Source organism: Lynx rufus, unplaced genomic scaffold (assembly GCF_022079265.1).
Source record: "Lynx rufus isolate CCGP_SWC_20201006 ecotype Redwood Valley unplaced genomic scaffold, mLynRuf1.p SCAF_22, whole genome shotgun sequence".
Taxonomy (NCBI): domain Eukaryota; kingdom Metazoa; phylum Chordata; class Mammalia; order Carnivora; family Felidae; genus Lynx; species Lynx rufus.
Window position 1 is genome coordinate 22,903,361 of NW_025814837.1, and position 12,579 is coordinate 22,915,939.

The 12,579-nt window shown below is 39.6% G+C and overlaps 1 protein-coding gene across 1 annotated transcript in view; it reads right to left on the bottom strand.

Annotated features, from left to right (window-relative positions):
• Window positions 1–12,579, bottom strand: part of MYOM1 (myomesin 1) — a 166,279-nt gene that overhangs the window by 80,188 nt on the left and 73,512 nt on the right. Inside the window, exons 12-15 of the mRNA XM_047087004.1 lie at window positions 10,514–10,675; window positions 5,859–6,000; window positions 2,590–2,789; window positions 172–228 (exon numbers count right to left, since the gene is read on the bottom strand). Of these exons, the coding sequence (XP_046942960.1) occupies window positions 172–228; window positions 2,590–2,789; window positions 5,859–6,000; window positions 10,514–10,675 (561 nt within the window). The remainder of the gene's footprint in view (window positions 1–171; window positions 229–2,589; window positions 2,790–5,858; window positions 6,001–10,513; window positions 10,676–12,579) is intronic.

A 12,579-nucleotide genomic window follows, 5' to 3' on the forward strand; every position in this document is an offset into this window, starting at 1 on the left:
CCTTTTTTTAAAACAGTGATTCTCTGAAAATATAAATTCCTTTATGGTATCCAAATATTTCAGAATGTCCTCTCTAAACATCTTAAATAATATGCACTATACCCTTCACAGTAAAGGATAAACCACATGGCAAAACATGGGCAATAATATCTGGGGAAAACCGAGTTTTACCTGAAGGTTCTTCTTCAGTGACAATGATCTGTCCAGTCCAGGGTGCTGAAGGGCGACCTAAACATAGATAAATGTAAAAATCACGAAATTCTTAAATGCAGTTTCAACTGTATTCACAAACTGGCCATATAAGTCAGAACTGAGTTTGTTACTAGTTTGCTTAGGTATTTTCACAATGAATCTTACTGAGCACATATATGGTGTTACGTCTTCAAGGGACTCACAATCTGCTAGAGCACAGAACCTGCCTAGTTGGAGTCAATATTTCTGGAAATATACTTTTGCAAGCAAGGTAAATAACCTGTGTTTGTTTACTATTCAATATAGATCTCTGGAAACATGTAGGTTCCCTCATGTCTTCTTAAGAGATAGCATGTATTTGGGGGAAACGTTTCTGGAACAATTGTAAGCCAAGTAGTTATTTATCTGCAATAATGAAGCTCAAAGAGGAGAGGGGGGCTAATCCTGCAGTACAATGAAATGAAAGTGAATGAAATGAATCCTGCAGTACAGTTCAATGAAAGCAATTTCTTTCCATTGTATTTTGACAAGTGTTATTTATGAAGGAAACTAGCTTAGATCTGGAGTAAGAAAAATGGGTGAGATGGGCAGGAAAAGAGTAAAATGCATTTAAATCCATTTCATTCATTCATTCATTCATTCATTGAAGAGGAAATTCACTTCTGTGTTCCCACAAATATCAGAGAGCATGGTTCAACTCCTGCTTTATCACCAGACTTTTCAGCACAGTTTGTACAAAAACAGAAAGGTAATACATAAGATAACCTATTTTCAATTCAAACGAATCTTACTCTCATTGGAATTTATTTAAAAAATAGAGTAAATGAAAGAATGAGATGGAATTAGGAAAGAGGGAGGGAAGTCAGATAGTAAGTGAAAAGTAATTAGAGGGCAATCAAGGAGCCTGATTAGAAAAAGTCTCCAGACTTTTTCTGGAGCTTAGCTTTTTGTGACGCCATACATCTACCTAAGGCAAAAACAAAACAAACAAACAAACAAACAAAAACCACTGCAAATAGGACATAGACTAGCAGTCCTCAACTGGGGTGATTTTGCACCTCAGGGACATTTGGTAATGTCTGGGGACAATTTTGATGGTCACAATGGGGAAGGGAGGTCGTTATTGGTATCTAGTGGGTAGATGCCAGGGATGCTTCTCAACATCATACAATGAACAGGACAGCCCCCTATAACAAAGAATTATCTGGCCTAGACTGTCTATAGGGCCAAGGTTGAAAAATCTGTTATAGACTGAAGTGTTAATATCCAATGATTTATTTTTATTTTTTTAAATGTTTATTTATTTTTGAGAGAGAGAGAGAGAGAGAGAGAGAATGAGCAGGGGAGAGGCAGAGAGAGAGGGAGACACAGAATCCGAAGCAAGCTCCAGGCTCTGAGCTGTCAGCACAGAGCCCAACGTGGGCTCAAACTCAGGGGCCGCGAGATCATGACCTGAGCCAAGGTCAGATGCTCAACCGACTGAGCCACCCAGGTGCCCCTCGAACAGTTTTTTAAAATATCATTTTGTGGTTCCTATTATTGAGGATGCATATGGGTTCCCATGAAACAAATGCAGAGCATAATTCATATACCATAGTTTTGACATTGAGACTTGGAGTTTAAATATATGAAAAGATTATTTTTGATGGTCTGATATGGAAACTCAAGTATAGATCAGATATGTTGTAAATGTGTTTTTCCTTTGATATAAAGAAACTCACGGTGGAGATATTAATGCTCTAGGGGGCAAATTCTAGGTTAAGAAGCATCCCTGGCATCTACCCACTAGATGCCAATAACGACCTCCCTTCCCCATTGTGACCATCAAAAGATGTGACCATCTTATAATTTTAAGAATTAAAGGAAAAACATATTTGGAGTGTGCTAATAAAATGAATAAAAATGCTTCCCAGGCTCTTGATTATCATATTTCATTTCAAACAGAATGACCAGAACTCAATTTAATAAGGAGAAGTTTTCTGAATCAAAGTAAGAAATAAAGCTCTTAACTCTTAAATATAGAGAACAGAGGGTTGCTGGAGGGATTGTGTGTGTGCGGGGGGGGGGGGGGGGGGGGAAGGGATGGGCTAAATGGGTAAGGGGCATTAAGGAATCTACTCCTGAAATAATTGTTGCACTATATGATAACTAACTTGGATTTAAATTTAAACATAAATAAATTCATTTTTAAAAAATAAAGCTCTTAGTGAATGGATGAGTCAAGAAAACAAATTGTTTTTGTTTTTTTCCTCTAGGATTTTCTAACCCATAAAGGATTTCCTATTCTCTTCTCCCTCTAGTGGAAGGGGGAGGAATGACCTCGCAATGAGCTGTACTATAGTTATAAATATATTAAAAAAAGGTTCAAGAAGATCCTGAAAATTGAAAAGTGCTTACTTTTCAGTCTAGCTTTCTCAGCTGGATCCAGAGCAGCCACGGGCTCAGAAACTCTAGATGGTAGACCTATTCCAGTTTTATTCACAGCTCGAACTCGGAATATGTAAGAACGACCTTCTATCAACCCAGTGACTGGAAAACGAGCAAACTTCACAGGTGTGTCATTGCATTGAGACCAGCTATCTGTGCCCACCTCACACCTATGGGGAAAAAGAGTGATCAATAAGAATTAAAAGAAGTCTGACTAAATTAATAGCTCCAAAGCTGCAAACCCACCCAATTGCTTCAGATCTCCCTATAAAATATCCAGCTTGGGTGTGGTTCAGTAGTTATTTAACTGCATGCACTCGGTTCCACTTAATTGCAATGTGTCTTCTTTAATAAGAAAGAAGCCTCAGATCCTTCCTAAACACATATACTTCCTTTAAATTCCCTGAAAACTAGCAGCTGAGGGCCTTGTATGCTAGGCAGAGGAAATTTGGGGAGAAAAAGTAGAAGCAGCAAGCAGGTATGTACACTCTCGACATTGGAGAGACTAAGAGGGAGGATCCCCCAGACATCTCCCTGGCTGACGTCTTTAATTCCATTGTTGGTGACTTCTTTCTTTGTCTTCTTTACACATTTTCTTTTAAAAATAAAAATTTTGTTTGAGGAAGTTAACACCTTAAATGTACCTGTTTATACTGTAGTTTGGAAAGAGCTCACTTTTTTTTTTCTTAGGTAATCTCCACACCCAATGTGGGGCTCAAACTCATGAGACTGAGATCAAGAGTTGCCTGCTCTACCGAGTAGCCAGGCACCCTTGGAAAAAGCCTACTTAATGATCATTATATGCTGTGTAGGTAGAAGGGTGAAGAGAGTATTGTAATATACTTGTTTCTTAACAGATGAGATTGATGAGATGCAGGGAAATTCCCAGGCCCACTGGCAGGGAAAGTTTAGTGCTTAGAACCTCTGATTTCTAACTGGGTGCTTTTATTGCAGTTGGTGTCTGGGGTGGAGTGGTTCATATCATGCTATTGGCCTGATAGACGGGGCTAGGGGCTCAGCATGTGATTAAATTATACAGCACTAGAATTAAGTAACTCATCAGCTTTTATGAGAACACAGAACTTTTAGTTTATGTCACTTCCCCAATATGGTCTATGTCTAAAACATCTAATTCCCGGGGTGCCTGGGTGGCTCAGTCGGTTGAGTGTCCAACTTCAGCCAGGTCATGACTTCACGGTCTGTGAGTTCAAGCCCCGCATCAGGCTCTGTGCTGACAGCTCAGAGACTGGAGGCTGTTTCAGATTCTGTGTCTCCCTCTCTCTCTGCCCCTCCCCTGCTCATGCTCTGTCTCTCTCTGTCTCAAAAATAAATAAAAACATTAAAACATCTAATTCCCAAATAATTCTGATGGGAGAGGGAGTTCTAATGGCAGTGCAAAGTTGGTCAGGGTGGGAAGTTTCTCTTCACTTCCTCAGCCTCACCCTTCCAGTTTTTGATATAGACAATAGACATTTTCCTCACCCTTATGTAAAGTGCTGTCAAATATGGCTTAAATCCCTGCCTTTCACCCTTAAATCTTGCCTTTGCAGAAATTCTGGAGCTGCTATGGGTAGGGTTTGGGAGGGAGCCAAGAGGCCTAGGACAATTCTTCAAACTGCCTCTGTCTCCAGAGATTCTCTCTCTCTCCCTATGCAGATGCTGTCATGGTGACCCAGTGATAGTAGAGTGTGTTTCCCAACCCTCATGTGGGCAGAAAGAAAGGTGGGCAGTAGCTGCTCTGGAGATGCCTACAGCATGTTGGAGCAGAAAGGACACCAACATATGGCCAGGCTGATATTTGAATTCTAGTGTGACTTCAGGCAACTTAGTGTTTTCTCATGAGTATGTGGCTTTGGGCCAGCTACTGTTTCCTACTTGTAATAAGAGTGTCTACCTTTCAAATGGTGGTTATAGGTTAATGGTTAATATATGTGATGTGTTTAGAACAGTGCCATGAACGTAACCAATTTTAATAAATACAAGCCACAATATGGTTATTTTCATGATGACTAAGCAAAATGTGCTACTAATTGTTGCTGGTCTTTCACTGATGAAGTTTGCAAATCCCGTGGAAATCTGCCAAAGACAATAAGGCAGTCTGTAAAAATGAAAAAGAATCTACCTAAAACTTAACAGTTCATCATCACTAAATGACAAAACAATGTGGAAGAATTTAGTATGGGTTAAATAGTGTATTATTTATTATAAATATTTCTCTGCATGGTATTGAGCCCAATAGGCATGCATGCATATATATATATATATATATATATATATATATATATTTTATACTGAATTTTTAATGTTTATTTATTCTTGAGAAAGAGACAGAACATGAGTGAGGGAGGGGCAAAGAGAAAGGGAGACACAGAATCTGAAGTAGGCTCCAGGCTCTGAGCTGTCAGCACAGAGCTCAATGTGGGGCTTGAACCCATGAACTGCAAGATCATGACCTGAGCCAAAGTCAGCTGCTCAACCAACTGAGCCACCCAGGTGCCCCAATAAGCATATATTTACTTATTACTATAAATATTAGGTTTAATACACCTTAGTACAAACCTATTGTACCACAGTGGCACAGATTATCTGTCCCTAGTGGTTTCTACAATTAGATTCTATTACTGAAAATTGGAAAGAAAATTGGAACAACTATTTGAATAGAAACTAAGTCAGATAATAATGTATTTAGGTTGATTATCTAAATTTGTTGTCTATATTGACCAAACTCACTGTATAATTAATGTGTAAGACCCAATTGCTATAAATATCAGAAGTTCTAAGTTTTAGAGAATGTGAACAACAAAAAGTTGTAGAAAGAATATGATTTAATACTATTGATATTTGTTATTTCTTTGTCTAATTTGAAACCACATCCTGTAATGTAAATAGGATTTTGTTAGTATTCCTAAAGCATTATTGTTTAAATTACTTAATATTTTAAAATTACTAACAAATTAGGAATATGGACATTAAATATAATGGACACCAGCTATTTCCAAAGTGGTCTCCAGAATGTCTATAAATTCATAGCATTCTTGCCAAATTGGTGATTTGCATTAGTAGTCAGATTCAAAAATTGTCTTTGGGATTTAGGTCAATAGATAGGTGTGTGTGTGTGTGTGTGTGTGTGTGTGTGTGTGTGTATTTGTGAGAGAGAGAGAAAGAGAGAAAGAGAGGGAGACAGAGAGACAGAGAAAGAGGGAGAGGAGAGCAGAAAAGAAAATAGACTAAGTACTAACTTATCAATAAAATATCCCAGAATAGGACTCCCTCCATCCACAGCTGGCTGTTTCCAAGAGATGATGATATAATCTTTGTTGGCATCCAAGCACATCACGTCTAAGGGAGCAGCTGGGGCTCCTTCAATCTCTGCATCAGCATCTGTGGAGACACAGAAGGATCTCATTAACCCTCTCAGATAAGCTCCATCACAGTCTGGCAATCCAAGACTTAGTGCATACATTTCCTACCACATTTATAGTGGCTACATCTTTGGCTCAAGTAGAGCAAGCTTCAACCTTATAATTTGCTTACCAACATGATGATGTGTGTTTTCATCATCAGCACAAAGAACATTATGTTAGTAAGGGCTCTCAAAAGGACCCGTGACCTTTGCTTTATGGCCTTTGCCTACCCAAAATGTTCTAAAGGAAAATAAGTATGGAGATGTCAGGAATTGCTATCAGAAAAGTCTAAGGTGAGCCGAGTCAGAAAGTCTGTTCTTAAGATATCTCTTGTACAATATTACTCAGAAACATGAGCCACTCCAAAGGGGAACAAAGAGTCCCTTCTGTCACCTTCTCGATGCATCCACAAAAGAATAAAAAACTTTACCCACTCCTCTGCTGGGCACTACCATTTTGGAAGATAAAGGAAAACATTCCTTTTAATCAAATGTTTGTTCCCAGACTGAAGACACTTGCGAAAGGAACTCTGATGCAATACCCACATCTGAGTGGAGTTTATCTGAGTTTAGTAAAAGTCCAGGATTATACAGGAAAGAGACGGCAGTGACTGTTTATGAAACAGGATCCTCTGACAGTGGGTGTCCTCAGCAGTGTCTTCAGGCATAGCTCACATAGTGAATCAGGGATGTTTTTAGGAGAGCAAGGGGAATGAAAATAATCAGTTAATAGCCTTTTAAGTGAGATTAAGATGAGAGGTGGAGTTCCTGGAGGTGGGGTCCACATTGCCAATTTCTCCTGAACTCCAGCCAACCTTTTCATAACTGGAGTTAATAGGAGAGGAGGCTGAGACATGTCGGACCACTCAACTCAGGCAAAACACTCCTGTTGACCGAATAAATCCTTTTTTTTTTTTTTTACAATGAGCTACACTTCTGTAACTCTTATGAATTACTAAAATATTTGATAAGAAGGCAGAGATATCTGTGCACTTCTGAATTTGATAGGTTTGCATTACCTGAGAAGAGCTAAAGTCACCCTGGTTTTGAATATTCTATTTTTTGCCCCATGAACCTGTAGGAAAGTGTTTCTAGGCAACTTCTCTGGCGTAAGTGACTAACTTAGTGTAGAATTAACTAAATCCTGGCCTAAAAGCAAGCGTTTTGGTGGGGAGAAACTTCTTTCCTTTCAGGCTTTGAGAGCACTGGATGGGGGCAGAGCCGGCTGATGGTGAAGTTAGAGCAGAGCTGGAAGGGGGTAGAGATGCTGAGGTTAATAGGCTTAAATGGCAGAAGAGGAAGGCTGGAAAGCTGTTCATTTGGATGGGGACAGCTGGTCACCTCTACCCATGTCCTTTTGCTAAAGGCCCATAATGTAACAACCAGTAATCCCTGAGTTGATAGAGCAGTTTAGTTTGCTGAATATCCATTATATATAACAGAGCCTATCAGATGGTAGGCATTTCAGGAGCCATTTTTCAGCATATTTATAACATTTCTTGGACTATACCATTCTTGGGATGGGCATGACAGTCCCTCACAAAACAGGTTCTGTATAGAAGCCAAATCCAAATACTGTGTTATGTTGCATCACATTTGTCTGGCCTAAATCTGGCAGGGAGCCACAATTCTGGTTATAGGCACTGAGAAATGGCACTGAAAAAACCCCTAGGCTATGTCAGAGGTCCCAGAAAAAGTCCAATAAAGAATCATCGAGGCATAACTAAGGTTTTTTTGAGTCACCAAGAGATACTCTCTGTTTGGGTAAGACAACTGAGAGCAAAGGAAAAGACTTTGCTTATTCAGTCCTTGTCTAGCCAGGTTTATCCAGGTGGTTTGGCTGAACAAACTTACTTGCTGATGAGTTTCAGTGTGTCTGTTTTCACTGCAATTGATCCAGAGGCTAGCATCTGTCTTCCCTCAGTGGTACTGGACTTTTCCTGTAACACTTTTGTGTAGGAGAAAGTCTGACACATTTTCAGGTGATGTAGATATTCCTGTATCTTTATCAGTTGTTGATCCCATGGCAGAATTCAACAATCGTTACTGTTCACTACTGGTGTGTATAGGCTGTTAACCATCCCCATTATCCATTCTTTGTGTTTCCTAGATGCCCCAGCTTTAGCAAGAAACATGGCTGCCCAAGTGGATACATGACGCCTAGCTTCCCTCACAGTGAAATGTGTGCCTATGGCTAAGTGTTTACCATGCAGAAGGGATGTGTGCAACTCTGCATCTCCCCCTCCACTTCCTTTCCCTTCCCATAGTCTGGGATGGGAACATGGGATAACACCACGGGGGCAGTGGAACACCAATGGAGACAGGACCTGGGACTCTGAACCATACCTCTACTTCTGAGTTGACAGACATACAAGAGAAATTAACCTTTTCGTATCATTTCAGCAGCTTAGCCTATACCCTAATTGAAATCCTGGGTTAGGCTTCTGAAGACCTGTATCCTATGTCCACTGCTGCTTTTAACTAACTGTGAGTCTACTGGTAAATCACTTTGTTTTTCTGAACCTCAGTTTCTGCATCTTAAAATTAAAGGGGTAGACCAGAATGGGAATCCAAACTTTTTTGTGCCATAGACTCCTTTGGCAGACTGGCAAAGAAAGTCTAGAAGCCTCTTTTCAGAATATTGCTTTCAAATGCATAAAATAAAAGACATGAGATTACCAAAGAAACTAAATATATTGAAATATAATTCTTAAAAAAAATTTTTATGTTTATTTATTTTTGAGAGACAGAGAGAGACAGAGCATAAGCAGGGGAGGGGCAGAGTGAGGAGACACAGACTCTGAAGCCACGCTCCAGGCTCTGAGCTGTCAGCACAAAGCCTGATGCAGGGCTCGAACTAATGAGCCGTAGATCATGACCTGAGCTGAAGCAGGATGCTTAACCAACTGAGCCACCCAGACACCCCAAAACACAATTCTAATCATAGACCCTTTGGGAGTCTGTGGATCCCACTTAAGGACACCTGACCTCTAAAGTTCCATCTTGATCAAAATTCCTGTGAGTTTATGATTCTATTTAGTCCATGAGAGATTTTTTCAAAAAATATAGTAAGTCTCCTGTATTGCTTATATTTTAATTTTCTGTATATTATGATGTTTTGACACCTTAAAAGCCTTTCTGACTGGGGAGATGCTGCCCCTCCCAGGGCTAGCCAATTCTTGGATAGAATGGGCTCAGCCAGAGCATGCCTTTAATATGCAAACTGATCCATCCAGAGCCACACATTCTCTATCTGGTCTGTGCACCCCAGGAAGCAATATTCCCCTGCCTTAATCATCCCAGGGCCTGGTAGCAGGCCAGTACGGACCACGCCTATAGTTTAGAGTCCACCCAAATTATTCAAAATAGCCAATCCTAAACTGTTTATCCTGCCCTGCCTTGCCTTGCCTTTCCCACAGAAACTCCAATAAAAGCCATGGCCTAAGCTCTCCCCTCCTTCCTACCCCTTCTTCCTGGCCAACCAATGCTGATTTTCCCCCATGTGGCCCTGTGTGGTGTGCAGTACCTCCTGTCTCTAGGACCTGTGGGTGCAATAAACTTCGTTTTCTGGATCCTCTCCTGTGTCTCCTCTTGTGGCCACACCTGACTAACCATCACAGAAGAGAACACAGAACACTGCTCCTGTAACCTGGAACTGTCAATGGTCTTCCAAATGCACTGGGATCCCATACAAATCACATTCCCACTTGTATATAGCCAATCCATTTAAAACACAGCTGAAGAATTAAAGACTCCTAAAATCACAATTCTAGTTTGCCTTCAAGATTAAATTATAGGGGTGCCTGGGTGGCTCAGTCTTTGGCGTCTTTGGCTCAGGTCATGATCTCGTGATCTTTGTGGGTTCAAGCCCCATGTCAGGCTCTGTGCTGACAGCTCAGAGCCTGGAGCCTGCTTCGGATTCTGTGTCTCCCCCTCTCTCTCTGCCCTTCCCCCACTCATGCTCTGTCTCTCATTGTCTCAAAAATAAATAAACATTAAAAAATTTTTTTAAAGATTAAATTGTAGCACCTTGTTTCCTAGTTCATTAAAGCTGAAAGTATAAAGAAGGGGGCTGGAGTGAAATGATAAATTTGCTCTCTGAAATAGATATTAAAGAGTAAGTCCCCAAGTAGCACATCCCTCTTTTGTTGCAGCTCCCATAAACTGAAACGGCTTTTTAGATCATTAGGATGGATTATCTCCAATGGAACACCTATAGAGACCTGCACTGGTAGCTCACTGAAGCTGAAGAAAGTAATGACATCAGAGATATTAACACAGTCTGGGAACAAGTTACCTTGGGGTTGGTGCCTGAGGGTTAACCTTTTTCTATTAGGTCTAATTTCACTGGAAGTTAATAATCTTATGCCATGCATACTGGAAGAATTTTCAAATGGCTCTTTCATCATTACAAAAAACATGTTTGGATAGATTGGTTTGGTCTCAGTGTTTTAAACATGCTTGGGTGTTCTGCTTTTTGCTAGGTCTTACCGCGAACAAAGACATAAGCGCTATATTGTTCATAATATTCTCCCATTTGCACACGGATCGTGTAGAGGCCTTCATCTTCTTTGTTGAGATGAGAAAACGTCAGCGTTGCTCTATCTCCACTCCAGTGTGTTTGTACCCATTTTGATGGAGAAACAGGTGCTCCTAGAAATTTTTTTTAAAAGTAAGAAAATTAAGTGATTTTTTTCCTCCATTGCTCCCTTCTTTTTCTCTCCTTGATTCTCTTCCACCTTCTCTCTCTCTCTCTCTCTCTCTCTGCCTCTTCTTATTGAAAGAGATCTGACAATTAGTAGAAGTCTCTAGGGCTTTGGGCCATTCTGCTATGCTAATATTGGTGAAAATACTAGATCAGAAGTGAGGGGACCAGGGCCAGATACATAATCTGCAGGGTCCAGTGCAAAATGAAATTACAATCCCTGTCTAAAACGCAGAGTAAACAGGGACCTGGGTAGCTTAGTTGGTTGAGTGTCCAACTCTTGATTTCAGCTCAGGTCATGATCCCAGGGTCATGAGATCAAGCCCCATGTTGGGGTCCACACTGAACATGGAGCCTGCTTGAAATTCTCTCTCTGTCTCTCTCTCTCTCTCTCTCTCTCTCTCTCTCTCTCTCTCCCTCTTCCTCGCTCCCTACTCACATGCTCTCTAAAATAAAAAAAAAGCAGAGAAAAAAATACAGTTAGAGGTACTAAAATATAAGGTTTTTTTTCTCTAAAACAACTTTATTGCATATAAAATATAATTGGGGTAACCCAAAATACAAAAAATAATATTTTTATGCCATAATTTTATACACAAAAATATTTATCAATGTAATATCTTGATTGATAATAAGATATTTCTGGCTTGCTTTTCTACAAATTCAGTTATTAGGTCATCAGATATATACTTTTAGCAACTTTATTTTACTTATCTATTTGTTTTTAAATATTTTGTAAATGTTTATTTTATTTTTGAGAGAAAGAGAGAGAGATAGACCACGAATGGAGGAGGGGCAGAGAGAGAGGGAGACACAGAATCTGAAGCAGTCTCCAGACTCTGAGCTGTCAGCACAGAGCCCAATGCAGGGCTCGAACCCACAAACAGTGAGATCATGACCTGAGCCGAAGTCAGACGCTTAACCGACTGAGCCACCCAGGCAGCGTTACTTTAAATCAATATACTTGAAAGCAACATCAGTCACTCTTGGCAAATGCAAGATCACAAATGAGCTCATTAAGTTTTAATTTTGAGAAGGATCTTTCTGCTGATGCAACTATTATTGCAGCTATTCAGATATTACATAGTTATATATAGCCATATTCTTATAAAGTTAACATTGGGTTAACTTTCTGATAAATTATTTCAAAATATAAATTTTAGTACTCTAGAACTATTGATTCTTAAGGAACAAAATTTCTAAAAGAATTTGATTCTTGGGGTGTCTGGGTGGCTCAGTCGGTTAAGTGTCCAACTCTTGATCTCAGCTCAGGTCACGTTCTCATGGTTCGTGAGATCGAGCCCCGTGTTGGCTCTGCATTAACAGCACAGAGCTTGGTTGGGATTCTCTCTCCCTGTCTCTCTGCCCCTTCCCTGCTTGCACTCTCTCTTTCTCTCAAAATAAAGAAATAAACTTTGAAAAAATATTTTATTCTTCATATAAATGAGTTTCACATAAGTCTGAATTTAATTTTAAATGTAAATTTACATAATTACATCTTAATAGTTTCTCTAACATGTGCTGTAACTTGTAGAGGTTATACAAGAGACGGAAAATGATTTGTACATAAATCAAATGTCTACTTATGCATTCTATCACTGCATCTTCAATTATAAGGAAAATTAATTTTAAAATTATCTTCCTTGTTAATAATTGCTTCATCCAAAGTTTCATATGAAAATAGTGTTCTTTTTCATTGAATGTGACAATCTTTAAATTTAATTTATATTTCTCAGCCTCTGAATATTTGCCATGCAGTGTTATAATGTTTTTCAAAACCAGAGATTCTAAACTGAAGATCTCCAACAACTGTTTTGTATGCTTAAGTGCGATGTCTATATACATGCTTTTA